A 23,354-nucleotide genomic window follows, 5' to 3' on the forward strand; every position below is an offset into this window, starting at 1 on the left:
GGTTGGTCGATTTCAATCAACAGGGATGCATACGTCTACCTGAATATAAATTGTGTCATGGTCGTCTATGCATGTGCATCACACGAGGCCAAATCATGTATCACGCAGATCCTGCAACTAATGTGGCACACATCCGCCGGGTGGATTTTCGGCCCCCAGTTCACCTGGATGGTCCCACCAGTCCCTCGATAGGTGGTGCGAAACCATGAGAAATGGGTGCCCCCCTGAGCTGAAATTGCAACTGTCCTTCCCAACCTGTTACATACTCCAGGTAAGATACACCTTGGAATTACAGACGCCATCGCTTTCCAAGATGAAGAAACGCTTTACAGGAAAATCCCATCCATACGCAGCGAGTGTCGCCGTCCGTAACCGCACATTGATGACTCGCTTGGATCATTACATTATAACAATTACTCCCCTGAAATGTACCCAAATAACGTAGACGTACCAGAATCATTACTCGGAGTTATCCCCCTCGTCATCAAGCATTCCGATTGGTGGAGGCAACGATTTGGTCGATTCAAGATTATACTGGACATTACGTCGATATGTCATAAAAAGTTGCGCTGCTACTTCGATATCTGCATTTGCGGTATTCACTTGCTTCAACAGGTCATCGATACTGCTGGAGACAAATGCAGCCAGCGGACATACCGAAATCATTGTGTTCAACTCAATGAGGGCTTCGAAGCACAGTGCCTACACGATCATTGGCACAGTAACACACTACTTGGATAGTGAATACGCTATAAGAACGTAAGACGTACTGCATGCTTGGAGATGCGTTCCAACAGGATAGCTTGAGTCTGGGTATGTGGGGACTCCATTTATTCACGACCACGAGAGTTGTTGTCGTCTGTTGTGATCGACGCACATCATTCATTACCTTCCAGGGGAAGATGGATCGCATGGTGACTTGGGACCCCCTGGGGTCAGAGAGGTTCTTGGCAACCTCGCCCTCGGAAATTAGGATGTACGAGTGGAATCCTCGTGTACGATACGTCGCATCCGTCTTCATTCCCACTGGCGATGCTCATCGGTCGCTTGCGCGTTGCAGACGAACAAAATAAAGCATTTGAGCTCAAAGAGTGACATGGGAGCTATAAGGGTAACCAGACGGTGCCTAAGATAGATGTGCTGCTAAGTCCATATTCAATATAGGCGATTGCATGGGCCCGCCACCCAAACTTCCATGATCTCATGGCCGTTTCGACACTGAAAGGGCCCATAGAAATGTTTCGAATGAACTCTAACCCAGAAGAGGCGGAGCATTATGTCAACCCTTCGAACACATCCAGCACGTCAGCCACGGCCGTCCTCAAGCTCAATGTTTTGAGATCTTACCTGACAGTTGAGTCACTGCCCATAAACCGAACCTCTTCGTCTTATTTCTTCCGAATATCCTTTAGCTATCGTTTTGTCCCTCAAACCCCAATTATCTAGCTGGCTCAACGGAAAGGGGTCGAGGCCATTTCTCTATCTCACTTTGGGATGTGGAGAGAGCTTCTTTCGCAGTTTCTTCAAATGCCAAACTCTCTGATACCAACTGGTCTGTTGGTCTCCCCAAGATTCCGGTGAAACCAGCTTCGGGAGGCGATGCAGATCCACTGAGATCATATCTATATGGCCAACTGGTCACTTCTTTGACCTTCCTTCCTACGATTCAACCATACCTGCTTGTTGCTGGAGTAGAAACCCATCATTTGGTAGTCATCGATATCCGGGACCACTCAGATCCACCCGGTCTCGGAAAAAAAGACCCCTCATCAACGACCAAGCACCCTCCGGCGTACGGAATTTGTTATGATCCTTTTGATGATTGTCGTCTGGCAACTTATGATGAGGAAGGAGTTGTTCGTATCTGGGACAGACGCCGTCTTGAGCGTCCCCTGATGATATTTTCCAGCGTGGATGTCCCTGGCCAACACACGCGCAAGAATGATGGTCTGATCCAGATGGCATTTTCTAACGTGCGAAGGGGAACTCTAGCAACTCTCGGAAAGAGCACTCCGAGTGTCCGATACTGGAGTATTATTGACTCCGGAATCACATCTCGTCGTTCGGACCCTTCAAGTGTGAGCCATGACGAAGCCATCCTGCAACCGCACAACGAAATGACACGATATCCCTTCGATCTTGAGCGTCCCCACACATCGAACATTCCAAGTTTAGTACATACTCGGCGCGGTAAGTCTGAATTCTGCTTCATCTATTTCTCTTTTTCTGAACGACCCGTACAGGAAAGTCGTTCGGTCACCAAGTCGCATCATTTTGTTTTGTTCCTGACATTCCCGGAGCGAATCACCTTCAGCACACACTCGTAATGACAAAGGATGGTTTCCTCGACATCAACCGCCCGCCTGTGCCTGCGGTACATTGCTGGAGTCCTCGTGGCGAACTAGTGGCAGCCGTCGGAAATGGATCAAGCTATCTCTATACTCCCGACCGCTCTCTTCCTGAGGCTCTCTCCAATATTGATCCGTGGCAGCTCACCATCGAGCATTCCACAACATACAGTCCACCTACTGGATCTGGATCTGCAGCGCCGCCACAAGAAGTGCAGGGTGACACACTAGAAACTGAAAACACCGAAACCATTGCGGAGCCACCCTTGGAAAGCCCAGCGCCGGCGGAGAAGCTTGGTTCTACTCAGACCCGACCAGGATACATTCCATTTCCCGTCTTAGATGATGCACTAAACAGCAGCCTCACTGCCACGTCCTCTCTTTCAGTTTCGAGGGAGGCGTCTCAGGATAAACGAGAGAAGAGTCCAGCTGCTATCACAAGCCGTCGATATGGTGGCACCGATCGACCTCAAGGCCCTGCCTCTACGCGTCCATCTCGGCAAAATTCGAGAGGCCCCGCCAGCAGAAAGAACATTTTAGACACCTCGGTAACCCCGTCCATGACACCGGTGCAAAAGATACCTAGGCCATTGAAGGATGTCCATAAAGCTTTCCAGTACGACATTTCTGAAATTATGAGAGCCAGGGTCCTCCAGGGATATGGGTTGGATAGTGTGAGCATTCCGAGCATTGTGGCCCCTGGGTTGAACTGAACTCTAGCCATTAAAAGATGGTTCACAACGCGCTTGTGACGTCGAGGAATCCTCTGGGAGCCGAAGGGAAGGACTTAATGCCTATGATGTGGGCGTGGCTTGAGGGTGAATGCTTCTTTCGACCATTCACTTATATTTCGATTGACCCTAGCATAAGAATCCCGCACCGTCAATGAAGTGGAACCTTCAAAAGTATACAATTTCGACTTCGCTTACCAGGGTGTGCTCAGCGTCTGGGAAGGTTTTGCACCACTCTCGGGGCCAGGAAGAGTACCTATTATGATTGTCTCGGATGATCCAGCCGCTATGCAACGTTCGACATCAGGTCGTGGACATAAAAGATCATCCGCACGAGCGAAGGAAAGAGCTCAGGCAGAGCAAACGTCATTACGTCAACAGTACGAAAATGCTGTTGATATTATGAACGGTCGAAAGCATCATGGAACACAGAGGGTGTGGCCTAGATGGGCGACCTCCACGTCCAAGGTTTCACGAAGGCAGCTGGGTTTAACGCTATGCGACTGGAATCTGATCGACGACGAACTTGTCGAGCAGATATTGAAGTAATGAATTTTCATACACAACGTTTGGAGCGCTAAATTCCTTCTCTAATAGATGGGATACTGACGGTGTGCCCGAGAGAGCAGCCTGTTGGGCTATCTTCCTTGGGAAATCCGACCTCGCTATGCAGATACTGATGCGGAATAGAGGTGGGTCTATCATTCAATCTGCTCCACCGATGAGAGATGCTTGAACAAGTTCCAGACGAGAAACTGCAGATGTTGTCCGGCGTTGTTCGCACACTAGTGGATCCAGTCGTTCGGTCGGGCAGTTCGTTTGACTCATGGAGAGAACATGCGAAGCGACTTGCTCTACGGTCGCAAAGCATATATGTCCGGGCGCTGTTATCTCGACTCGCCGGTGATGAATGGATGGATATTCTCCTGGAAGAAATGACCATGCCATTGAGGGAGAGATTGGCCATTGCACTTCTATTCTTGCCGGACGAGCAAGTATGCAAACACCTGCGATGTGTATACCCAGACCACTGACTTTGACGCATTCAGCTCGGACGGTATCTGCGCGAGCTTCTTGATGGCTTGGTCCGTGATGGTAATATTGAGGGGTTGCTCGTCACTGGTTTAAATCCACTTGGGCTGCAGATTATCCAAGGCTACGTGGACAACACAGGTGACGTGCAAACGGCTGCTTCTCTTTTTTGCTGCATCTCCCCCGCGAGATGGCACCACGTACCATCTCTGTCAGATCGACGTTCTGCCCACGCCCAGCATTCACAAACAGCAGCCAATCTAACAGACCTCGCCCGTGCTGAGAAGTGGGTAGAAACGTACCAGGAACTTCTCGATTGCTGGAAGTTCTTTCATCACCGCGTACATTTCGATATGCTGCGAGGGAATGCTGTCGTCAATTCTATTCGAAACGGTGAAGTCGCTCATCATGAATGGGTTCCTCGACAATTAGAAGTTCGTTGCAACTACTGTAATAAAATTGCCAACTCTTCCGCGCCAATGGCATTGTCCACTCCCAGCGAAGGGGGACCAGAAGGAAACTCGGAGAGTACTCCGGCACCTGGCGTGACAGGTTTGGGTACTAGTCCCACATCGATCTCCAACGTCACTGTACCCCCCACCAACGGTGGCGCCTCCAATCAACGAGTCCAGGTGCGATTCTGCAGTTGAGAGTGGGCACGAACATGCTTTGACATCTGTGTCGTAGACGGATTTCTGTCCGTGGTGCAGTCGACGGTTGCCCAGATGCTCTATTTGCCTCATGTCCATTGGGATTCCAAACGATGACATCCGAAATATAGAATTGAGCGAAATGCCAGAAAAAAGAGGTGCCGTTGCCATTGCCCGCTCTTCGATTTCATTAGAGGCTGATGTTCTTACAGACACCGCGAACGACGCCATGGTGTTTTGCCAAACATGTCGACATGGGGGCCATTCGGGTCATATTCTCGATTGGTTTTTAGGCCCAAATGGGGATGGAAATGGTCATGAAGTCTGTCCAGTAGCTGACTGCGACTGCCGCTGCTCTAGCTTCTAGTCCTTGTGGACGCAACACCCATGCACACCATTTGGATTGTGGCTCGCCAATGCATTATGACAAATTTAGCCTCACGCATAACTCACGCCATCTTTAAGATCCTTGGCCACGCACACTTTGTCCTTGTGAAGCCTGAGCCGTCCCAAACCATAGTCGTTGGATCGGAACAATCTCCCATACAGCGCACGGAAGGTAAGAAGATGGGAGAGGTTTTCGTAGATGAGCATTAGATAGTGAAGAGTGGAGTCATGTTGCGCAGGCGAGAAGTTCGGTCAAAAGATGGGTCAGAAAACTCTGGCAGATGGTGCAGTGATGGTTTAATTGAATAACAATATTGGCCATATAAGCTCCAGTACAGTAACAGCTATCATGCCCGAAGTATAGATGATCTTAATAATACTATAAACCCTGTTAAGATTGTGGTATTTTGTGCCTTCAAGGCATGCAACGACATCGTCGCGAGTGAAACGCAGACGGAATTGAAAATGAAGAGACTGACGAGCTTTCCCCGTTTGTGCCTTCTCCAAAGGAAGATGGATGCTGGCTAAAGGCTCGGCATCATCACCGCGATCGGATTGACACCTGCCCATACCAAAACAAAGCTCAGAGGCACGATCTGGGGGCGTCGTGATGTGATCGGCTCCTGTCCGCACTTATAAGGTGGACGAAACTTCGGAATGACGGGGCCTGGTTGTCAAATATACGCCTTTCAACACCTCGGTCAATACCGCCTTGCCATTTTCCCTGATCAAATATTTCGTCTTGTCTCCCGTGGGACGACTCGGCCCGAATATGGCACGCTGCAAACTGGAAAAACGTCCTCTTTCCATCATATCCAACAATTGATCGTGCCAATAACTGCTTCCCCCGGTCCATACGAATTCTCTCAAAAATGGCAAGTCTCCAAGTATTCTAAGACTTTCGAACCCTTCCTCGGAATGGGTTTCAGTCCAGCACCGATGGGACATCCTGAGATAGCGGAGACTGGGGATGTGCTGTATGAGGTCAGGACATAGTGATATAGTTGGCGATCGAACGTTGAGGTCAACATGAACTTCCAAGTGCGTGAGGTCGCGGGTGGAGAGCTGAATGTGTTTAAGTATCCCGGGCGGATCTTCGGCTTTAAGATCGTGTATCGTCAGATGGGTCACCGGACTACCACACATCAAAGCGGTATATGACACGCTACACACAATGAGTTCGGTTAAATTTGGAAGTGGGTTTCGTAGTGGCGAAATGGGCATCTCGGATTGGAACACTGTACTGTTGGTCATCCACCGGATCGACTTGATGGATTGCATTGTGAGGAATAATTCATCGAAACTCCTGACCTGAGCGGAGTGAAGGTTTGTGGCGAAACGCTCCAAGTGGGGGGAAAAGGTCATTCCGCGTAGTGCATGAGCAAAATCGCGTTGGTGAACAAGGATATGGAACTCGAGCGATCGAAGATTAGTTAGCCTGCGTATTCCTTCGAATAGATAATCAATCCCTTGCATAACCATAAGCTCTCCACCTTTTGGGGGGCCAATCGGGGAATGGAGCCTAATGCGGAGGTCTTGGATATGACCTGCTCGAGGCTTGACAATGATGAAGCGGGTTATCAGTTGGAGAAACTCTGATCCTAGCTTATAATTTCCCCTCGTGAACCGATAATCAATGCAGATGGTAAATGCCTTCCATAATCGCGAAGATGAGGCCAGCCTGCAATCCCGACTGACGAGCGAGAATGATTTTAGGGTTTCAAAGTCGAGCAACGCGACGGTCTCGTAGAGCAGATCGTAAGGTAGGTGTGATCGCCTCAGATCGCGAGACTTAGAATTGGTGAGCGTTGGACGCGACTAAAACACAAGATAAAGTAGATCATACCAGCATAATGCTCACGATTCACTGTTGGTGCAAGTCTGGTGCACTAGCTGCACGTGTAAGTTGGACATCGCTGGCTTTGGCCGAATTACCAGTCGTATTTCATCCGCTGTATGATACTCCCCTTTCAGCATGTTATCACTCCTTCATGTCCTGCAGAAAAGGAAACGTATTTTTTCCCCCTATCTCTGCGCGAATTCATATACCGTGCGAGGTAAAGTGGATTCAGTGGAACTGACCGAAAATCCCGGACAAATTTGAACCCCGATCATCGAGTGTACATACAGATAAGAAATGTGCCGAAATGGAAAATCGGTAGTACTAGTGTCGAAGCAGAATTTAGACAGCGCTGGCGATGTTTATACTTGGGCGAACAATTCATATGTATGTGAATATGAATTTGACAATCAAGATAAAACTAGTGTACATGTTTTCGCACAGAGGACACTTTTAAGCGTCAGAATTGCCGCGGGCAAATAAATCGTTAAACGAATTCATTTCCGCAAGATGTTAACCATTTCTGGGTAAGAAAAACTGGCGCTTTAGGGACTGGCGAAACGATGCCCACACTTGTGCCACGACAAAGCTTGCCGATAATCGGACAAGTCATCAAGAATGAAGCCTCGAAACTGTTGCGTAGCGCGATCAGAATTCAGATAACAGGAGGAAAGCTTTTCCCCATCGAGCCGTCATATCCGTCAGTATCATTTGCATCTGGTTCATGTCGAGGTGACGTTTTCACACTTCCACCTCCTTTTTCGACATCAACCGTCGAGGAAGATGCAGCAGCTGTTGTGCGTGGGGCACGGGTAACATCGCGGGACCTGGGTTCATTTGATAAGAAGCCTACAGGCTGACAGGAAATGGAAAGTTCTTACGTGTAATCATCCATGTTGATTGCTACTGGTAGCCCTGTCCGATCGGTTGTGAAGTCATCAATAGTGATGTCCATGCCCCGACGGAGCGGATTTTTGGCGGGCCTTGCCAAACCAGAGCCCCCCTTGATCACCACACGCGATGCAGCTGCACTGAATGGGCGAGCAGTGCTTTGTGCAAAAAATGGGTTCGGGTACACTCTACGAAAGATGACATAATACGCACTGCACATACACCTCCGTTGACTTGTAATCCGTCAGGGAAACAAAGGAACGGCACGCGACAATGGAGGTTGCAGTTGCAGCGGGAATAGTGAACATGATGTTCATGATTGCTAGCAAGATTGGCTATTCAGCATGTATAACGCGGGCACGGCTAATAGTTACTTACGATTCAAGTCCAACAAGAGGAAGACCTACAATTTGGAATTGCGTAAGATGATATGTGGACAAAGGTACTAAATGTCTCACCGCAGGAATCAGATTAGCAGTGAATGCTACGACGAAGTACACGACGCCTTGCTTGAACAGGAGAATCCACAGACTGGAGCGGCCTCCAGTATAAAGAAGACCAACAACGGAGGCGACCATGACAACAAAATCAAACGACATCGCTGATATCACGGATGAGCAAATCCGCAAGGCAAACATCTCAACAGAACATGACCCACTGTATAAGTAAATAAGATCGATGAATGCTGGCTTCGTACCAGTCACGACGCAGGCATGTGAAACCTCCGACCAAGAGCTCTTGACTGGAAAGGGTTTATCAGCATCGCAAGAATATGGGATGTGTGTGAAATGCATACCCGTAGCAACGCCTGATATGATCAAGATTCTTAGGAGCTGCAGGATCTTTGAAAGGATCAAAAAGCGCGCCTACCATGAAATAAGATTGCCCATTGACCAAGACTGAGGACCACCAAGGGGATAGTGATCGCATGTTTATGAGACCATATTGCAATGGTTCGCAGCATAAGCAAAGTGGACGCGCTCCCTATTGCTGTATTTCCCGCAAATTGATTAAACACATACTGTTATGGAGACGACGTTCAGCCAACGTTGCTCATTGATCGTCCACCTATCGACAAAGAAACGTTAAACGCACAAGAGACTGACAATCGACTTTGGACGTGACGTTCAAAGCGACATTGACGCCAATGACCGCGAACCACAGGCTGTACTTGCAGTAAAGGTAAATGATAAGCGGCCAGCGAGCCTTGCGCTGTGAGAGGCGATGGTAATCAATTTGTACCTCTCATCCGATCCATACTAGAGATCAAACTCACCTGACCGGTAACCATGGAATAGTCAAAAGGAAGCTGCGCAAAGACCTCCCATGTCGATACGCCGAGAAGAGCAAGACAGAACTTCTGGAATATGCCTATGAAACTTGAGCCAAAAGCTTGAAAGTTTACAAGGTATCAGCGAAACGTGAGAGGCCTACCCGCATCTCTCACAATTTCCGCGGGATCAGACCAATTGGGCATTCTCAAGAAACTAGCTTAGGGCTAAGAGGGGACGGAAAGGAGAGGAAGGGGGAAAACCAGCAAACTGTACCTCGACGAATATTTATAAGTGGATGCATCGACGGCGGTGGTGATAAAGTCCCCGACATGATCATGGACCCTTCAACGTTTCGTTTGGCGTAATTTGCGATGAGAAACGTTAAGTACGAGTATACGAATAGTTGCGTTGGCAGACATCCGTGGCACTTTGTTGATAAATATGCAGATGTGTGCGGATCCCATGCAAAGAAGTACTCTGGGTGAGGTTATCTGCATCCATGGTTCAGCCTGCCGATTGTCATGAGTTGAAGTATATTTGGCCATTGGGGTCAACACTCTCGACTGAAGTGATTGCGAATTTGTTGGGGTACTTCGCCAAGAGAAATCACGAACGACCGGGAGCCGTAGTTTGAGAACAGGCACCTAGGCCCGTCCACTGACAGTGGGCATGCGGTTGATCGACAGTGTTCCGTCTCAGAGTGACACGGGAGGTCAATACGCCGTCCTTAGCCGCTGGTCACACGCAAGCCATTAAGTCCATTGCTGGGAACGAGGAAGGAAAAAATAATAAATCGGGTGAAATTTCATAGAATCACCGAACGTTGGCACAGATGTGCCAAAGGGGCGATTCTGGACGATAGCGGCAAAGCCGAATTGCACAAGTGCATATCCCCTGGATATAGGACTCGGCTGCATGGCGGACAAAGGGCTAAGACCAAGGGTCGCGAGAATATCCATCACTTGGCTGCAAATAGGCAGCTAGGAGCTAGTTTATGGAACTGGAAGAACCAATGCCAGGGATACATATGCTCGTGACAGTAGTCTTCTATCCCAGAGTTGCAATATAAAGGCTCAGGCATAGGGCCCTTGCAGGGAATGGAGGAGCGAGGACAGGCGAAACCTGCAGCGCATGGACATACCAATTGATTGCTTCACTGCCTGAAGCCGTTGCCGCACTAACTCTTACACCCGGGCCGGTGCTGTTAGAGCAGACTGGAACGGGTCAGGAGAGAGGAGACACTCCGGGACAAGATCCCGAGAATGTTCAACGAGAATTATGAGGTGGGCCAATCAACGAGAGTACCGTAATGCGTTTCCTGAGCGGGTGCCACGGCAGCCAACGTGATCTGGAGCGTCTCGCTTACTTGAGAGAGCAGCCACTCCATGGAAAGGTTTTCCCGAGGTTATAGCCCAACTCGAGCCCTGCTCGCGATTAAAGTAAGAGCCCAGCCCTACCAAAGAAATGGTGGCCCGCCTTTTATGACTACTTCGGGGACATGTCCTAAACTTTCTCACGGATCTCGCACCACCATAACGAGATTCTAGCGTCCTGAATCCAAATTTCCATCTTCCCTATCTTGTATGCCTTACATGGGATTCGTAGAACCATCACAGCTCCAGTCTGAATGTCACCGGCTCTGAGGCTACGAGGAATCGGCCCTCTATGATGGAGTTTATGGCGATACATATATACTCCGGATGGATAGATAGGATGGGGTGAGGAACCGGAGCAGCTCTTTGGGCAAGATAATTCATTTTCCCGGATATCTACAGGTATGTGCCTGCGACGGGCTTCACGGCACTCTTTATACACTCATTTTTCCTCGTCTACCCCCCAACACGCGCTGCGGCACATGGGGTTCCGATAACAGAGAGTTTAGACCTTCCCGCTCGCTTGCAACGGGGAAAGCAGTAGCGTTGCAACACCTTCGATCATGGAGCTCGAATACCTTTATGTTTACTGTTGTGCCTCTCGAGCTTGTGCATGGCTTCCAACACCTCCATGAATCCTCGCCTGAGCGAACTTGCCCTCCCCCCTTGCGTCCCACCTCCGTTAGTAAGTGCTCCATGCGGTAGATTTTCATGAGCAATCTTTCTAGTACTTGCCTGGGTCTATGCAATCGATACGGCTGCCTTGTGATTGCTGTACCATTTGCGCACCTCTTTGTTCCCATTATCGCCTTCGTAAACTGCCAAATTCTTATAGGGCCGTGGAAGATGTCCACCGTTAGGGATTCGCGCTCGGAGAGGCGGTTTTGCAGGTCAACAGCCTCGCGAGCGCAATTGCAGGCCCCGTCCTATTGTTCGTCTCGGGCGCGCCTCTGGATTAGCTGCAAACAATTGCCGAGAGAGCGAAAGAAATGCCCAACAGCTTTCCGTCCGAGAGCTCATGCGCAGCTAACCTGCGCTGTTCACAGCATACCATACTTCGACCGTTGTGGTACAAGCTGGGGAGCGCTTCCCAAAAGTATATGCTTCCTTGGATTGGCTTAAATACGGAAAAATCACTCGAAGGAAGGTAGTCATGCATAATTTTGGAAATGATTGGGTTTGTAAATTTCGCATGGGTGTATATCACAGTACTTATTTCAGTGGCATCTTTGCCAAACTCGAGAGCTGCAGCACTGCCTGCCCTAAGACGGAAACTAGGTTGACAGCTGCGGAACAAATGTAGATTTGTCCTGCATATGAGCTCGTGTTGGGGTGGCTTCGCCGTTTATGGCTTGAATTGAGGCTACTTGGAGGAATATCTCCGCTTCGCCCAAATTGTCCCCAGCAACTTATAGCGAGAGCCGGCTTCGGGCATCATCTCGACACCACACTAGAAGCAACAACCCGGAGGACCACAATTCAGGTGACACGCACTCACTGTGCATCGGAGACACCCCCTCACGCGCACGAAGATGTAAATAGTACACACAGGAGAGCACTGCCACGCGACCATGGGCTGCAGGGCCGTTAAATAAAGGCTTGTGGCCAGCCCGGCTGCAGGGTGTCGAGCAGGTGCCGCACCCACCAAGATTCTAGCGTCCTGGACGGGTCTCTTGCGAATTACCATGCTACTTTCAGTGGGTCGATACTGCATGGTTGCAGTGACTCTTTGGTGCTTCTGGTATCTCATCACTCGGCGCCTCAAGAAACTCAAGGCATCCGATGACGTCTACCGTCTTCCCTGTCCTGTGTGTCGCACACAGGTTTCATGGAACTATCACTCATGTAAAGAGTTCGTAGTCTGGGAGTCATTGGCTCTGGGGTCACGAGAAACTGGCGCTCTACGATGGAAATTACGGCGATACGTACTCCGAATGGATAGATAGGATGGGAGGGGTCATCAGGACAAGAGCGGCTCTTTGGGTAAGATATATGATCTATCACGCCCGAGCGCAACTAGCCCATTATCCCCCTCTAGCATCCGGATATTGTGGGTCTCCTTTATTTACGGCCATTTCTCGGGTCTTAAATCCATTATTCTGTAACTTGCATCAGCTCATCGTTGCGGATCCTGTCGCCGTCTCTCATATTCAATCGAGGAATGTCTACAATTATATAAAATCGCCTGTAATTCGACTCTTGGTTGAACGGATGCTCGGAAGAAGTCTGGTGTGGGCCGAAGGGGATGAACATAGGAGAATGAGGGCTACTCTTGCCCCTTGTTTCTCGTTCGTGTTTAGTTTGCGTCTCATGCCATGCCATCTCATCGATCACGTTCGGATAACACAGGGCAGCGAGGGTCCGCCTAATGGAAAGCGCCGTCCTAGATAGTGCCCACAAGGTACGACGGATGAGATGCTTTGTTCCAACGTCATCATGGTTACCCGCACTCTTTTGTTAGCTGGTGGACGCTCTGCGAGACCACATATCTCAACCAAGACGTGTAGGGTGCATCCCAAATATTGTGAATATCATGGAGTGGACCTCAAAGGCAACGTACATGAAGTGTGACATGCTTTCTTGCGACCGATACTTATGAACCCACTAGTTTGGATGTTATTGGCCGTGTAGTACGTGACCATGGTACCCTCAAACCCTCACACGCTCACTCCACGCCACCAGGGATTTGGCTACGACTTTCGCTTCGGCGAATCCTCTGGAGCGAAAGACATATTCCGCTTATGGAAGGAGCAATCGATGCTCGGGATGACTTTTGTTGGCTTCGCAGTACGTTCATTAGACTGAAAGTTTCGCCGTTCCCTGGGGGAACCGACCTTCCGAATACACAGACTCCTCTCGTTTTGCGGGCATTCCCGTCCATCGCATCCCTCCCCGTTGGTAGCATACGTAAACAGGGCGAGATAAAACTTCGAGTTGGCGAGATCGGAAAGGATATTGTGGAATCGAAAATTGTACAATTGCGGGACAAGCAGGAGGGTTTGACAGATGACGACCTACTGGGCTATCTTGGTGAGTCCTTCTCAGGCGCGTTCCATGTACTATGCGCTTATCTGACCGTTATAGTCCGGATGTGCTGTGAGAGCGACGGTAGCGTATCAAGGAGGGATATCTTAGACCATGTTTGTGCTAGTTCGAACGCTTAGGGTTGAATGCTTACACCATTAATCTAGATTACAACCTTCATGTAAGGTGTATGCCAATGGCATCAGCGTTGCTTCTAACACCCTGTGCCCTCATTCTAGCATGGTTGGACAAGAAACGACAGCAGGAGCTTTGAACTATATACTCCACGCTCTAGCACAACACACAGACATCCAAGATGAACTTCGCGCCGAATTGGAAGTTTTTGGTAGGGAGCCGACATACGACGATTTTCAGAACAAAGAACAGCTCAAATTGCTAGATTCGGTAACAAAGGAAGGGTCTGTGCATTCCTCGATTTGTAATCGAATTACTGAACTTATGCTCTCTATCAGGATGCGGTTGTTCCCTCCGGCTCCGCACACTGAGCGAGTTGCCATCGAAGATGACGTTGTTCCTCTGGGCCAACCCGTTCGCACAGCAGATGGATCATATCTCCACTCCCTCCGCATTTGTAAAGGCCAAGTATGTCCCCAAGCATTGAGAATTGGTGCGACGAGCTTCACGGCACTTCTTACTTAGGTACTCTTCATTCCTCGTCTCTCCCTCAACACGCACTGCGGCACGTGGGGACTTGACGGCAAGGTGTTCAGACCTTCTCGCTGGCTTGCGACGGGAAAGGACGCTCCGCCGCGCGCCACGTTAACTGGTTGGAACAATATCGACACTTTTAGCGAAGGGGCACACATGTGTCTTGGCTACCGTCTCGCTGTGTTCGAGGTCAAAGCTGTTCTGTGTGCACTCCTGAAGACATTTAGATTCGAGCAGGTGACGGGTGTTAAGATTGTGAACAAGTTTTCAGCGACGTTGCAACCTCAAGTGGTGGAGAATTCAGGAGAGGCGAGGGAGATTGTGATGAATGAACCATGGTTGCCTGTCAAAGTCACTCCCGTGGACCACCAATGAATCTTTCGATCCTGCAGTTCATAAAGCTCGAATATCTTCCATACATACGGTTCTGACATTGATCCGTGGAGTCGCTCATTCGCACACTAATTGGTCATGAAATTCTAAAACTCCTAATATACAATACGTTCCTCAATCTTGCGCACGGCTCCCAAATTTAGCCACCTGCATGAATTCTAGCTCGTGCGCCCCATTTCCACCAGTAACAGCCAGATGCCCAGGAGGCAAATTGGACACAGACACAATGTCAATTTCCTCTTCAGAAATACAGAAGTGTGCGGCAGAATCCAGAAGTGGACGAATCATTTGTGCTCTTTGCAAAAGGTGTTTCAGTCATTACAATTTCACTACGCGCTATGCCCCTATCCCGACGTTCTGTAGTGCTTTCTAAGCTCATCACATACGTGCAACCCAAGCTCGCTGCTCACCTAGCGGAGCGCAAGGAGTATCTCTTTCGCGCACAACGCGAGAATCGCCTGACGACGTTAGGGAGAGTGGAGCCACCAGTCTGAGGGCACAATACGACGCCGGAGAAGGTAGAGAATGGACTGGTCCTGGATGTGATAATCGGAGAGCAAAGAGCAATCATCTTGCAGCATATTGTTATCGAATAAAAAGCGTTGTTCGTCAGGTGGAATGCCTGTCCTGAAGTGCACCCTTCGCTTGAGATCATTGACCGTAAAGTTTGGATCGACTTGGACATTTTGGCTCCACCCGGACCTGTGAGGATGAGCATGACCCAAGAGGCATCGTTGTCGGTTGAGACTCACGTTTTGAGAATGATACGCATTACACACAAAAGTTGAAGATCGAAAGTGGCCGCCTCTGGGGCAAAAGTCTCACTCGCTCGATGGTTATTGGCTTGGACGAGTTATAACGGGAGGGTTGGAGAGACAGACTATTCCCGCTACTCCGTAGCGGCCTGCAAATTTAGGTCCCACTGGGTCAGGATACCAGCCTCTACGATAACCTAGGGTCCTCTTTTCCTATTATGACAATCTACTAAATATAAAGGGCGCGGACGAATCGCGAACGCTGATTGGTTGGATCGAGTCTCAGACGCTTACTTCATCGCCCATTTAGGGCAGTTACGCTAACATCCTCACCCGTTTTGGTTCTACTTGCATTGATCATCACCCCGGTGGCTTATGTAAGTCATCGCTTGTTGAGGTTCTACATGCGGAGCCAGCTAGCTTATCTCATCTCCGGTTGCCTTAATCGGCTGGTGTTTTCATCACATGCGTCATCCATCTCATCTTCTTCACATGCCCCTCCAACCCGACCCCCCTGACTCCAATTTCCATTGATCCATGCACTTATCCTAGTTACATTGACAACACGCTCCCTCTCATCGGGGTGTTTGGAGCGACTCCCTGCTGTGACAGAGATGTCCAACGCGCCTATGCACTCTAACCATCGCACTAGCTATACGTCATGTTGGTCTTCCTCACTTCCGCGTGATCCACGCCCGGTTGTTCCCCGGTTCCAAGGTGTCTCATCGCTTCTCTCCAGTTGTAACTTCCTCCAGGCTGCTGGGTTCATCACCAGAGTGCAATTGCTCGAACTTGTATCTCTTGTTCATTTTAGGAATGATGTATTACATAAGTAAATTTCCACAGGAAGAATCTGCCACTTCATCTCGTTGCGATAACCGACGACAATAGGAGAGTCAGCCACAGAAGCAGTCTTAGCTAGCGCTTAGTAGACTTCTTTAGGGCGATGATGCGAGTGTGATCTAGCTTTTCATCACTATCTGCGAATGACAAGATCAGGAAAAATGATGCTGTTCTTGGCAAAGTAGCAGAACGAACCTTGAACAACTCTACTTCACGGTCATCCCCTATCAATCTCGAACATCAGCATACATATTGTAGCTTGGTATAAACTCACCGAAGCGGGAGGCAACTTCTTCAAGTTCTGCAGCCGTGAGGTAGTCCTTGTTGGGCATTTCAGCGAATACCTCGAACACCTTCCTAGCCTCGCTCTCGCTGTCTATATCCTTCATTTTTCTTGCCATCATCCCCAGGAATTCAAGGAAATCGATTGTCTTGTTTGAGTCGACGCCCGCTTCCCTAATCATGGCAAGGAGTTCGGCCTCTGTTGGGTTCAGACCCAATGAACGCATAACCGAGCCCAATTCACCCGTAGTTATGGCTCCATCATCGTCTGAAGGGAGCGGAAGACGTCCGGTTCCCATTTCTCGGTGTTAAACTTGGCCTCACCTTTGTCAAACAAGGAAAATGCTTCCCTGAATTCTGAAACAGGATGCGTCTTTCCTCAACATCCCAAGGTCAACCCAAACTCTACGTACCAGACTTTTGCTCTGCCGATAAAACGGTCAGTTGAATCATCACTTGGCGAGATTGATTGGGCCATTGCCAGAATGAGATACGTACCTTTGGACTACCAAATTTTGTTGGACAAAGCGCATGTCCGCGACCATGATTTAGCCAAGAAACACGGGATTGCATGGTGAACGGTCGACCGGTAGAACCGGAACGACACAACAGTGAAATATGGCAGACATCGATGGCATTAACATTAAAGTTCTCAAATCGCAACGACTGTGCGTACTAGTTGATCAGCCATTATGGGGGGAGTTGGTCGTAAGCCAAAAGTATGTGTTTATGGAATTACATATTCCCGCTACTCTGTAGCGGGTCTTGTAAATTTTTCGACCCTGATTGAATGCGTTTGATGACAAGGTCCTCTATTATTGCCAATTCTAGATAACCCAGGGTTCTCCCAACTCACTAACCAATTTCTCTTATACCGCACCACCTCACTGTGCCTCTCTCATGCTTTCCGGACCGCCGCTACCTTCCAGTTCCTCCACCGTTTGTACTGTGCCGCATATTCGTGATCGCCTACTTGCGCATATTCTGTTTGGCGACTGTTGCCAAATTCCCCCTTTCCCCGCGTGCACGTCCATCTTTGCATCCGATTTCCGAATTATGACAGATATCTTCATGATGTCTGTATGCCCAGTTCGAATATCATTGTTGTTCACCCGATTTTGGTCGCGCATTGAGACGTCCGAGATTGGAAGGGCCAATGACCTCAACAATTCAGTGCGGGTCATGAAAATTGAATATCATTGGTTCATCTGACGCGCTGATCATTTTGCGTTGATGCATTTGTGCTCTGTTGTGTCTCGTTCGCTGCGCTTGTTTTAAATTTAATGGAGGAACGAGACCAAATGGCCGTCGCCAGGCTATTCTTGTCGCATTCGCTCACCAAGAGGAGGACAGAAGAGTGGCGGGACCTGCCGCACCAGTTATAATATTCGTAATCAATACGCGCGCACAGAATGTGTATTGACGGGCGTGCACAAGGCCATGAGCACTTGCCGTTCAGCGGTTCAAAGCCTCATTGTCAATCTTGAAATTATTATAACTAAATATAAACCGGACCCCAAATTGCACAGAGTCAAGACAGGGCGAGGGCTGCAATAGAGTTATCCAGGACGGGTCGGAAAATTGCGCGTTCTGCTGTCCGGGCGAAATGGACGAATTCTTATTCAACGACCAGGTGCTCCAACTTCTGGATGGCATGATCAGATGGAAACATGCTGATCTTCTATCAGCTTGCTTTGTACCAGAACATTCCCTGCAGACCTGCCGATTGATTCCTATCGAGTCTCAGAGTCGATGATTGGACTGAAAACAATAGAAATCGTAAATGACATTGAAAACGCTCAATGTGGTGCCCATGACTTTCCGTATTCAGATAATCTGAATGCCGCCAGGCCAGGCACAGTTCTGATCTGTCAGTGAAGAACACCGTTGATTGTCCACATTCGCCTCAAAATTGTCAGTAAAGGAAACTGATCTAAGGAAGTCGGCGCCACACTGCAGTCAGCAAGCAGCGAAGAGGAGTAACCATCGCTGAGGGGATGTCTAGAGCGGGGACGCAACCCACTTTATTGCAAGTGTCAAATGCAATGGCGTGCTCCCTCGCAGATCCCCGATCCTGGCAGTCGCGCCATCGACGAGACCGATAATAGCATCCTGGCGAGGGGGACGACCATAACACAATTTCGTTGAATGGTCACATGCTATTGGGAATCACATGAGAAGTAAATGTAATATGAACACATTTTTCCCACGCAATTGTGGGTTTGGAAGTGACCTTGCAAGCAAGGTAATTGCTCATTTGTTACTCGTCTAACTTCATACGCCGCTGATTCAGCTATGGCGTTGCCATCTGCGTCAATCACGTTTTTATCCCTGAGTCATGGGCGGAAAATCGTTATCATACTATCACACGGTCATACCACTGATGCATTGGAGGGTCTTGGAAGCCATGATGAGCTAGTCGCTGCACGCGTTCTCATGATGGTGGCGTTACGCAAGTCGCATGTCGCCTCACATGGATCAAAGGACATGTTTGGTGATCTCCCATCCGCCGCAAACCGAGAATACCAGTCCATAAAGCCAAAGTTTACTTCAACATACACTGAACCCGATCGTCATTCCGTGTGGGGCAAGGACATGTGTGCAACCCATTAAAGAACCAAACATCATTGGGCGTTCTGAGCGGAACAGTGGGCTAGCCCATTCCAGTTCTCATCGGTAGGAATAAACATGGTGGATGTTGCTGAAACAAGGTCTTGATGAGATATGCAGCTGCCCAGATGATGGGGTAGATGGTCATCAAGTTCGGGGTTTCGTCCAACGGGTTCAATGTGTGCGCGTTCCAGTGTGCTTTCATTTAGCTTATTCCTTCTCACCGAGGAATTGTGCTTCAAGGGCCACTGCGCGACCATGACCTTGCTTGCGGGGATTTAATACTTTTACGAGTGTACTTACGGCGTTTTCGAGGGGATCTGCCGGTTTCAAAGTGAATGGGGTATCTATTGCTAACAAGAAGTGGGCCATTCTCTTGTACGGAATTGAGAACAACATACCTTGACAGAGCAAAGCTAGTACTTTGAACTATCACCAATTCACAAACTCGAACACATCCGGACCGGAAAAGAAATATTCTGCGATTTTCTCCAGATATTTGGGTGTAGGTATGTCTTTCTTTCTTAATGCCTCCAAGTCCCCGCCCAACGATTCAGGACCAAACGAGATCACCTTGAAGCCGTCATCGGCAGTCGCGTTGATTGGGCGTGCCGTGCAAATCCAATGGGTAGATCTGTCGACGTATTCCATGATTTGGATCATGGCTACGTCGATTCGCCTATCCGTGTCGTCTTTGATGTCTAGGAAAGATTTGGTCTTGTCCCAATCGATCGCATAACCTTTAACATAACCGTTGGCCTAAGGGATTCTCAGGGTGTAACGAGGTGATGGGAAGTTGGAGCTACAGACCATATCTTGCTGGACAGTTGTGGAGAAATCGGTGAGTCTGGAACACAACCTGATGTTTGATGTTGCAAATGGGGGATTGCCGCCGGCTAATTCCTTCACGTACTTCACTTGTAACAAAGCCTTGACCGTTTGGTCATTCTTGGGCTCAATTCATTCACTATCTTCCCGCAACTCCGTCTTACCTCATTCGATTTCTCCTCTACGATCGCCTCTTCCGCATGGAAATGAATTCAGCACATCTTCAGGCGTCCGGCGATCAAGATGAGAGCTTTCCCTTAGGGAAAAGTTAAGTATTCGCTGGATTGTCGCAGTCGCCACTTCGGGTCATATGATGCACCACACCTTGCCACAAGAGGCCGTCGACCTAATGACAGTGGTGATGCTCCCATCAGTGAATTTCTCCTTTCACTGAATAGAACACACGATACTCGACCAGTTGTTGGTTCCATTTATTGCATTGGCACAAAGGAAGCAGCCATTGCTCTCCATGATTACCTTGAATCCACTGCTCGGTTATATGCCTCTGCTGACAATATGATGCGTGTCATAATAATTGTTAGGCATGAGTGTGAAGGACCACTACCATCTAGAATGAACATCCTATTATGCAGGAAGCAAGTAGAGCTTCATCTTCTCGAGTAACTGTACATATACTCCAGTCTCAAATGCTCGCGGCCAGTTCTCCCTAGTCACACACTAATCAGCTTTCAGTACTCCCAATATCAATTTGACCACAAACTACCGATATATACTGCCCCTTAGTCTTGTGCACGGCTCTCGAGTCCGGTCACCTCCATGAATTCTGGCTCAAGCGAACTTACCTCCTCCATGCGCCCCATTTCCATTAGTAACTGTCCCATCCGGCTGATTTTCATGAGCAATCTTTCTCGGTACTTGCTTGGGTCCAATCGATACAGCTGCCTTGTGAGTATTAGGTCATTTCCCCATAACCTAAACTCTTCTTCTTTGTTGCCATTCCTGCCCTCGTACACTGCCAAGTTTCCTAGCGCCGTGGAAAACATCCAGCGATAGCGATCAGGCTCGCGTTCGAAAAGGTACTTTCGCAGATCGACAGCCTCGCGAGCGTAAATGCATGCCTTGTCCCATTGTCCCATCTGCTCGTATACGCTTGCTAAATTATAAAGATTCGTTGCCAGATCTGGCCGGTGCGCTCCTGGATCTGTCGCAAACAACTGCCGCGAGAGATCTATGGCTTGAAGGTAATATTGAACAGCTTCGTCCGCACGATTAAGGTTCGACAGAGCCCATGCACAATCCCCAAGAGCTAATCCATACTGTTCGCGATGTATCATGTTGCGATCGCTTTGGTACAAGTTGGATAAAATGGGGACGGCCTCTCGGAGCAAGGTATATGCTTCCTCGGATCGACCTAATTGGTTTAAGAATGAGGCAATCACTCGAAGGCAGGTGGCTAGTGTCCTAGAAGTGACAGAGTCGCTGGGGAATCTTGCGCGGGTTTCACGGCACCATTGAATGGCATTCTTGCCAAACTCGAGAGCTCCAGTGTAGTCCTCTGTCCGCCCCAAGAAGGTAACTAGGTTGACCGCTGCAGCGCAAGTGTACAGGGAAGACTTGAAGGATGATTTGTCTTTCACCATATTGACCATCTCCCAGGAATTTCGACTCGCTGCCAGTCCCTCCGCGTTCTTTCCCATTTTATAGTAGATTTCTGATAGTGACTCATACGCATGTGACTTGAGCATGGAAAGCTCATCCTGCTCTCCTACGGCCCGTTCCAGCAATTGAGAAGCTTCGTGGCATAAACTCATACCCTCCTTTAGCAAAGACGTGTTGTAGAACGCAATAGAATCGGCCAGACGGATCAGGGATTCTGCATGGATGGCGATGGTGAGAGGATCATTGAGATACCGGCCACCGAATGGGTCTCTTTGTATGTGTTGACGGAGCACGGAAGGGGTGGCGGGCCGCCCTCGCCAGAGGACATTGAGCAGGTGTGTGTCCGTCCGTGAGAGGCGCTCGCAAAGACCAGACACAACCTCACGGGCAAAGAAACGACAGTTGGCAGTCAGCAACTGGTATTGGGGAGAATGGCGAGAGATGGACGTAAGAAGGTACCCAACCTCCGACAGCCAGATCGGCGCGCCGATAGCCGTTATACTGATTTTGGCTAGCTCGTCTGCGGGACTGAAAACAAGGTCTTGGGCAGATTTTGCGAACGAGACGCTTTCGCGGAGCGGTGCACCGCCGAACATTGGGGCAAAGCTGCTGAAATGGAGTTTTTCCCACTTTGCTGCCCTTTCGACTCGTATCCAACTTTCGGTGGTCCTATTCCTCCCAAACCCGATCACCGCAAATTCATGATGAAGAGGCGCTTTTTTCTCCCGATATAATGACGCAGTTAAAAGAGGACCAATCCGCTGCGATGACTCCGAACCTATCATGCCGGTGTGGGTTTGGGTCCATAAATTGAAGCTGGCCAGGTTCTTTGACGATGCATTAAGCGGATCGCCGCTTCTGTATAGCTGCTCTAGAATGCACTTGTGGCCCTTCGTCGGCGTCTCATCCGTCGGAGCAGAGTTGGACGGTGCCTCGGTGTCGCTTTCGGCGCGCTTCTGGAGATCAGAAATGGGAAGACACGAACGTTCGATCATTTTGCCACCAGACACCAACCTTGAGCTCTTCGACCTGCATGGATAGTCAGCTAAGAAGGTTTAGATCGATGGGTTCGGACACGGACAAGGTGTTCTCCCAACCATTGCTTGATACCCTTGGCAGACTCCCTAAAGATCTCCTCAGTACGCTCTCCGTCTGTAGCCTCATCGAGTGAGTGCTGAAATGATTTAAGATGCCTAGGATGGACACGTTTAAATGGGCAGATCCTTCAAGAGCGCAATGGAATTGAGCTACCACAACATCGCGCTGAAGCCACTAATGACTTTCTCTGCAGATTCCAGTCTCGCCTTGACTACGTTCCCATATATTTCTACGAGGAGGGTTTGAGTCTTTACGGCGTCGGCGACTCTATCCAGAAGGCCCAGCAATTCGCGAGCGACCTCGTCATGGTCCATTTCTACAGTAGGCCGGCCTTTCCGGGGAGAAGCGAAGTGATTAACAGCTGCAGAGGAACGGGATAAGATAGCCTCTATCTCTTCTGGGATTAGTTGTAGGAGTTTCTGGGCAAGTATTATCACCTCAACGACGGGGCGATCTGCTGCATCGGTGTAGGGAAGTCCAGTGACTAGGGGATCCTGATGTGTCCCATCGGGTGGATGACCCGAGGGTACTAAATCGGCTTGGGTGGACACCTGTTCAGTGGAGGACTCAGTCGTAGCCACACCCGTCCGATCCTCCATCTCCATACTGATTGTCGTATCAGGTGATCGGGTGTGCGAGATGTTCGAGTCACCAAGTGGCGATCAATATTATTGTTGCGACGTCCTGCTATAGATGGGAATACGGA

General features: G+C 49.2%; 11 protein-coding genes across 11 annotated transcripts; 4 read left to right on the forward strand and 7 right to left on the reverse strand.

Moving 5' to 3' along the window:
* Positions 1-350: 350 nt before the first annotated feature.
* Positions 351-846, reverse strand: EI90DRAFT_2971553 (uncharacterized protein). The gene is made up of 3 exons (XM_039055730.1): positions 771-846; positions 658-702; positions 351-606 (listed from the first exon to the last, which is right to left on the reverse strand). The coding sequence occupies exons 1-3, from the start codon at positions 828-830 to the stop codon at positions 460-462; spliced, it is 252 nt and encodes an 83-aa protein (XP_038917042.1). The 5' UTR covers positions 831-846; the 3' UTR covers positions 351-459.
* EI90DRAFT_3054260 (uncharacterized protein) lies at positions 775-1,185 on the forward strand. Its single transcript, XM_039060076.1, has 3 exons — positions 775-813; positions 897-1,111; positions 1,165-1,185. Exon 2 carries the CDS (start codon positions 903-905, stop codon positions 1,071-1,073), a length of 171 nt encoding a protein of 56 aa, XP_038917043.1. The 5' UTR covers positions 775-813; positions 897-902; the 3' UTR covers positions 1,074-1,111; positions 1,165-1,185.
* Positions 1,186-1,549: 364 nt separating this feature from the next.
* EI90DRAFT_698176 (uncharacterized protein) lies at positions 1,550-5,455 on the forward strand. Its single transcript, XM_039067966.1, has 11 exons — positions 1,550-1,887; positions 1,959-2,078; positions 2,145-2,190; positions 2,244-3,022; positions 3,079-3,166; positions 3,240-3,624; positions 3,677-3,771; positions 3,827-4,074; positions 4,129-4,743; positions 4,799-4,919; positions 4,974-5,455. The coding sequence occupies exons 1-11, from the start codon at positions 1,807-1,809 to the stop codon at positions 5,126-5,128; spliced, it is 2,733 nt and encodes a 910-aa protein (XP_038917044.1). The 5' UTR covers positions 1,550-1,806; the 3' UTR covers positions 5,129-5,455.
* Positions 5,387-7,321, reverse strand: EI90DRAFT_696941 (uncharacterized protein). The gene is made up of 2 exons (XM_039067964.1): positions 6,995-7,321; positions 5,387-6,939 (listed from the first exon to the last, which is right to left on the reverse strand). Exons 1-2 carry the CDS (start codon positions 6,998-7,000, stop codon positions 5,782-5,784), a joined length of 1,164 nt encoding a protein of 387 aa, XP_038917045.1. The 5' UTR covers positions 7,001-7,321; the 3' UTR covers positions 5,387-5,781.
* Positions 7,322-8,067: 746 nt separating this feature from the next.
* Positions 8,068-9,356, reverse strand: EI90DRAFT_2917914 (uncharacterized protein; the record flags this gene model as incomplete). Its single annotated transcript, XM_039054628.1, has 8 exons — positions 8,068-8,201; positions 8,258-8,282; positions 8,338-8,480; positions 8,538-8,621; positions 8,750-8,900; positions 8,975-9,091; positions 9,156-9,250; positions 9,314-9,356. The coding sequence occupies 8 exons, from the start codon at positions 9,354-9,356 to the stop codon at positions 8,068-8,070; spliced, it is 792 nt and encodes a 263-aa protein (XP_038917046.1).
* A 1,338-nt stretch (positions 9,357-10,694) lies between these two features.
* EI90DRAFT_3054274 (uncharacterized protein) lies at positions 10,695-11,294 on the reverse strand (the record flags this gene model as incomplete). The annotated part of the gene is made up of 2 exons (XM_039060077.1): positions 11,083-11,294; positions 10,695-10,970 (listed from the first exon to the last, which is right to left on the reverse strand). Coding segments are annotated over exons 1-2 (276 nt in total), but the record flags the coding sequence as incomplete, so codon positions are not given.
* A 944-nt stretch (positions 11,295-12,238) lies between these two features.
* On the forward strand, positions 12,239-14,594 carry EI90DRAFT_3122485 (cytochrome P450; the record flags this gene model as incomplete). Its single annotated transcript, XM_039063517.1, has 14 exons — positions 12,239-12,334; positions 12,387-12,509; positions 12,565-12,576; positions 12,642-12,814; positions 12,876-12,927; positions 12,988-13,082; positions 13,135-13,156; positions 13,209-13,313; positions 13,376-13,556; positions 13,611-13,666; positions 13,718-13,731; positions 13,790-13,969; positions 14,024-14,153; positions 14,211-14,594. 14 exons carry the CDS (start codon positions 12,239-12,241, stop codon positions 14,592-14,594), a joined length of 1,623 nt encoding a protein of 540 aa, XP_038917048.1.
* An 80-nt stretch (positions 14,595-14,674) lies between these two features.
* EI90DRAFT_3054279 (ubiquitin-related domain-containing protein) lies at positions 14,675-15,580 on the reverse strand. The gene is given in 3 exon segments (XM_039060078.1): positions 14,675-15,314; positions 15,365-15,519; positions 15,530-15,580. 2 exon segments carry the CDS (start codon positions 15,382-15,384, stop codon positions 15,080-15,082), a joined length of 255 nt encoding a protein of 84 aa, XP_038917049.1. The 5' UTR covers positions 15,385-15,519; positions 15,530-15,580; the 3' UTR covers positions 14,675-15,079.
* A 645-nt stretch (positions 15,581-16,225) lies between these two features.
* On the reverse strand, positions 16,226-17,197 carry EI90DRAFT_3054282 (uncharacterized protein). Its single transcript, XM_039060079.1, has 7 exons — positions 17,169-17,197; positions 17,011-17,015; positions 16,906-16,919; positions 16,817-16,849; positions 16,485-16,760; positions 16,406-16,434; positions 16,226-16,347 (listed from the first exon to the last, which is right to left on the reverse strand). The coding sequence occupies exons 1-7, from the start codon at positions 17,181-17,183 to the stop codon at positions 16,330-16,332; spliced, it is 390 nt and encodes a 129-aa protein (XP_038917050.1). The 5' UTR covers positions 17,184-17,197; the 3' UTR covers positions 16,226-16,329.
* A 1,590-nt stretch (positions 17,198-18,787) lies between these two features.
* EI90DRAFT_3015782 (uncharacterized protein) lies at positions 18,788-19,105 on the forward strand (the record flags this gene model as incomplete). The annotated part of the gene is made up of 1 exon (XM_039056924.1): positions 18,788-19,105. The coding sequence occupies one exon, from the start codon at positions 18,788-18,790 to the stop codon at positions 19,103-19,105; it is 318 nt and encodes a 105-aa protein (XP_038917051.1).
* Positions 19,106-20,653: 1,548 nt separating this feature from the next.
* On the reverse strand, positions 20,654-22,689 carry EI90DRAFT_3054296 (uncharacterized protein). Its single transcript, XM_039060080.1, has 3 exons — positions 22,632-22,689; positions 22,565-22,579; positions 20,654-22,506 (listed from the first exon to the last, which is right to left on the reverse strand). Exon 3 carries the CDS (start codon positions 22,333-22,335, stop codon positions 20,671-20,673), a length of 1,665 nt encoding a protein of 554 aa, XP_038917052.1. The 5' UTR covers positions 22,336-22,506; positions 22,565-22,579; positions 22,632-22,689; the 3' UTR covers positions 20,654-20,670.
* Positions 22,690-23,354: the final 665 nt, after the last annotated feature.

This window comes from Cantharellus anzutake, assembly GCF_015039405.1.
Source record: "Cantharellus anzutake strain C23 chromosome Unknown EI90scaffold_19, whole genome shotgun sequence".
Classification (NCBI taxonomy): domain Eukaryota; kingdom Fungi; phylum Basidiomycota; class Agaricomycetes; order Cantharellales; family Hydnaceae; genus Cantharellus; species Cantharellus anzutake.

What these genes read in the sequence shown, in the direction of transcription:
- EI90DRAFT_2971553 (XM_039055730.1), bottom strand. Translation starts at nt 830, where the DNA reads ATGGAGTCCCCACATACCCAGACTCAAGCTATCCTGTTGGAACGCATC. An exon ending in AACGCATCTCCAAGCATGCA is followed by an intron (nt 703 to 770) that starts GTACGTCTTACG and finishes ATGATCGTGTAG; the next exon opens with GCACTGTGCTTCGAAGCCCT. An exon ending in AGTTGAACACAATGATTTCG is followed by an intron (nt 607 to 657) that starts GTATGTCCGCTG and finishes GACCTGTTGAAG; the next exon opens with CAAGTGAATACCGCAAATGC.
- EI90DRAFT_3054260 (XM_039060076.1), top strand. Translation starts at nt 903, where the DNA reads ATGGATCGCATGGTGACTTGGGACCCCCTGGGGTCAGAGAGGTTCTTG.
- EI90DRAFT_698176 (XM_039067966.1), top strand. Translation starts at nt 1,807, where the DNA reads ATGATCCTTTTGATGATTGTCGTCTGGCAACTTATGATGAGGAAGGAG. An exon ending in GGACAGACGCCGTCTTGAGC is followed by an intron (nt 1,888 to 1,958) that starts GTCCCCTGATGA and finishes GGTCTGATCCAG; the next exon opens with ATGGCATTTTCTAACGTGCG. An exon ending in AGGGATATGGGTTGGATAGT is followed by an intron (nt 3,023 to 3,078) that starts GTGAGCATTCCG and finishes AGCCATTAAAAG; the next exon opens with ATGGTTCACAACGCGCTTGT.
- EI90DRAFT_3054279 (XM_039060078.1), bottom strand. Translation starts at nt 15,384, where the DNA reads ATGCGTATCATTCTCAAAAC. An exon ending in ATGCGTATCATTCTCAAAAC is followed by an intron (nt 15,315 to 15,364) that starts GTGAGTCTCAAC and finishes TCATCCTCACAG; the next exon opens with GTCCGGGTGGAGCCAAAATG.
- EI90DRAFT_3054282 (XM_039060079.1), bottom strand. An exon ending in ATTTTCCTTGTTTGACAAAG is followed by an intron (nt 16,761 to 16,816) that starts GTGAGGCCAAGT and finishes CGCTCCCTTCAG; the next exon opens with ACGATGATGGAGCCATAACT. An exon ending in AGAAGTTGCCTCCCGCTTCG is followed by an intron (nt 16,435 to 16,484) that starts GTGAGTTTATAC and finishes CGAGATTGATAG; the next exon opens with GGGATGACCGTGAAGTAGAG.
- EI90DRAFT_3054296 (XM_039060080.1), bottom strand. Translation starts at nt 22,335, where the DNA reads ATGATAGGTTCGGAGTCATCGCAGCGGATTGGTCCTCTTTTAACTGCG.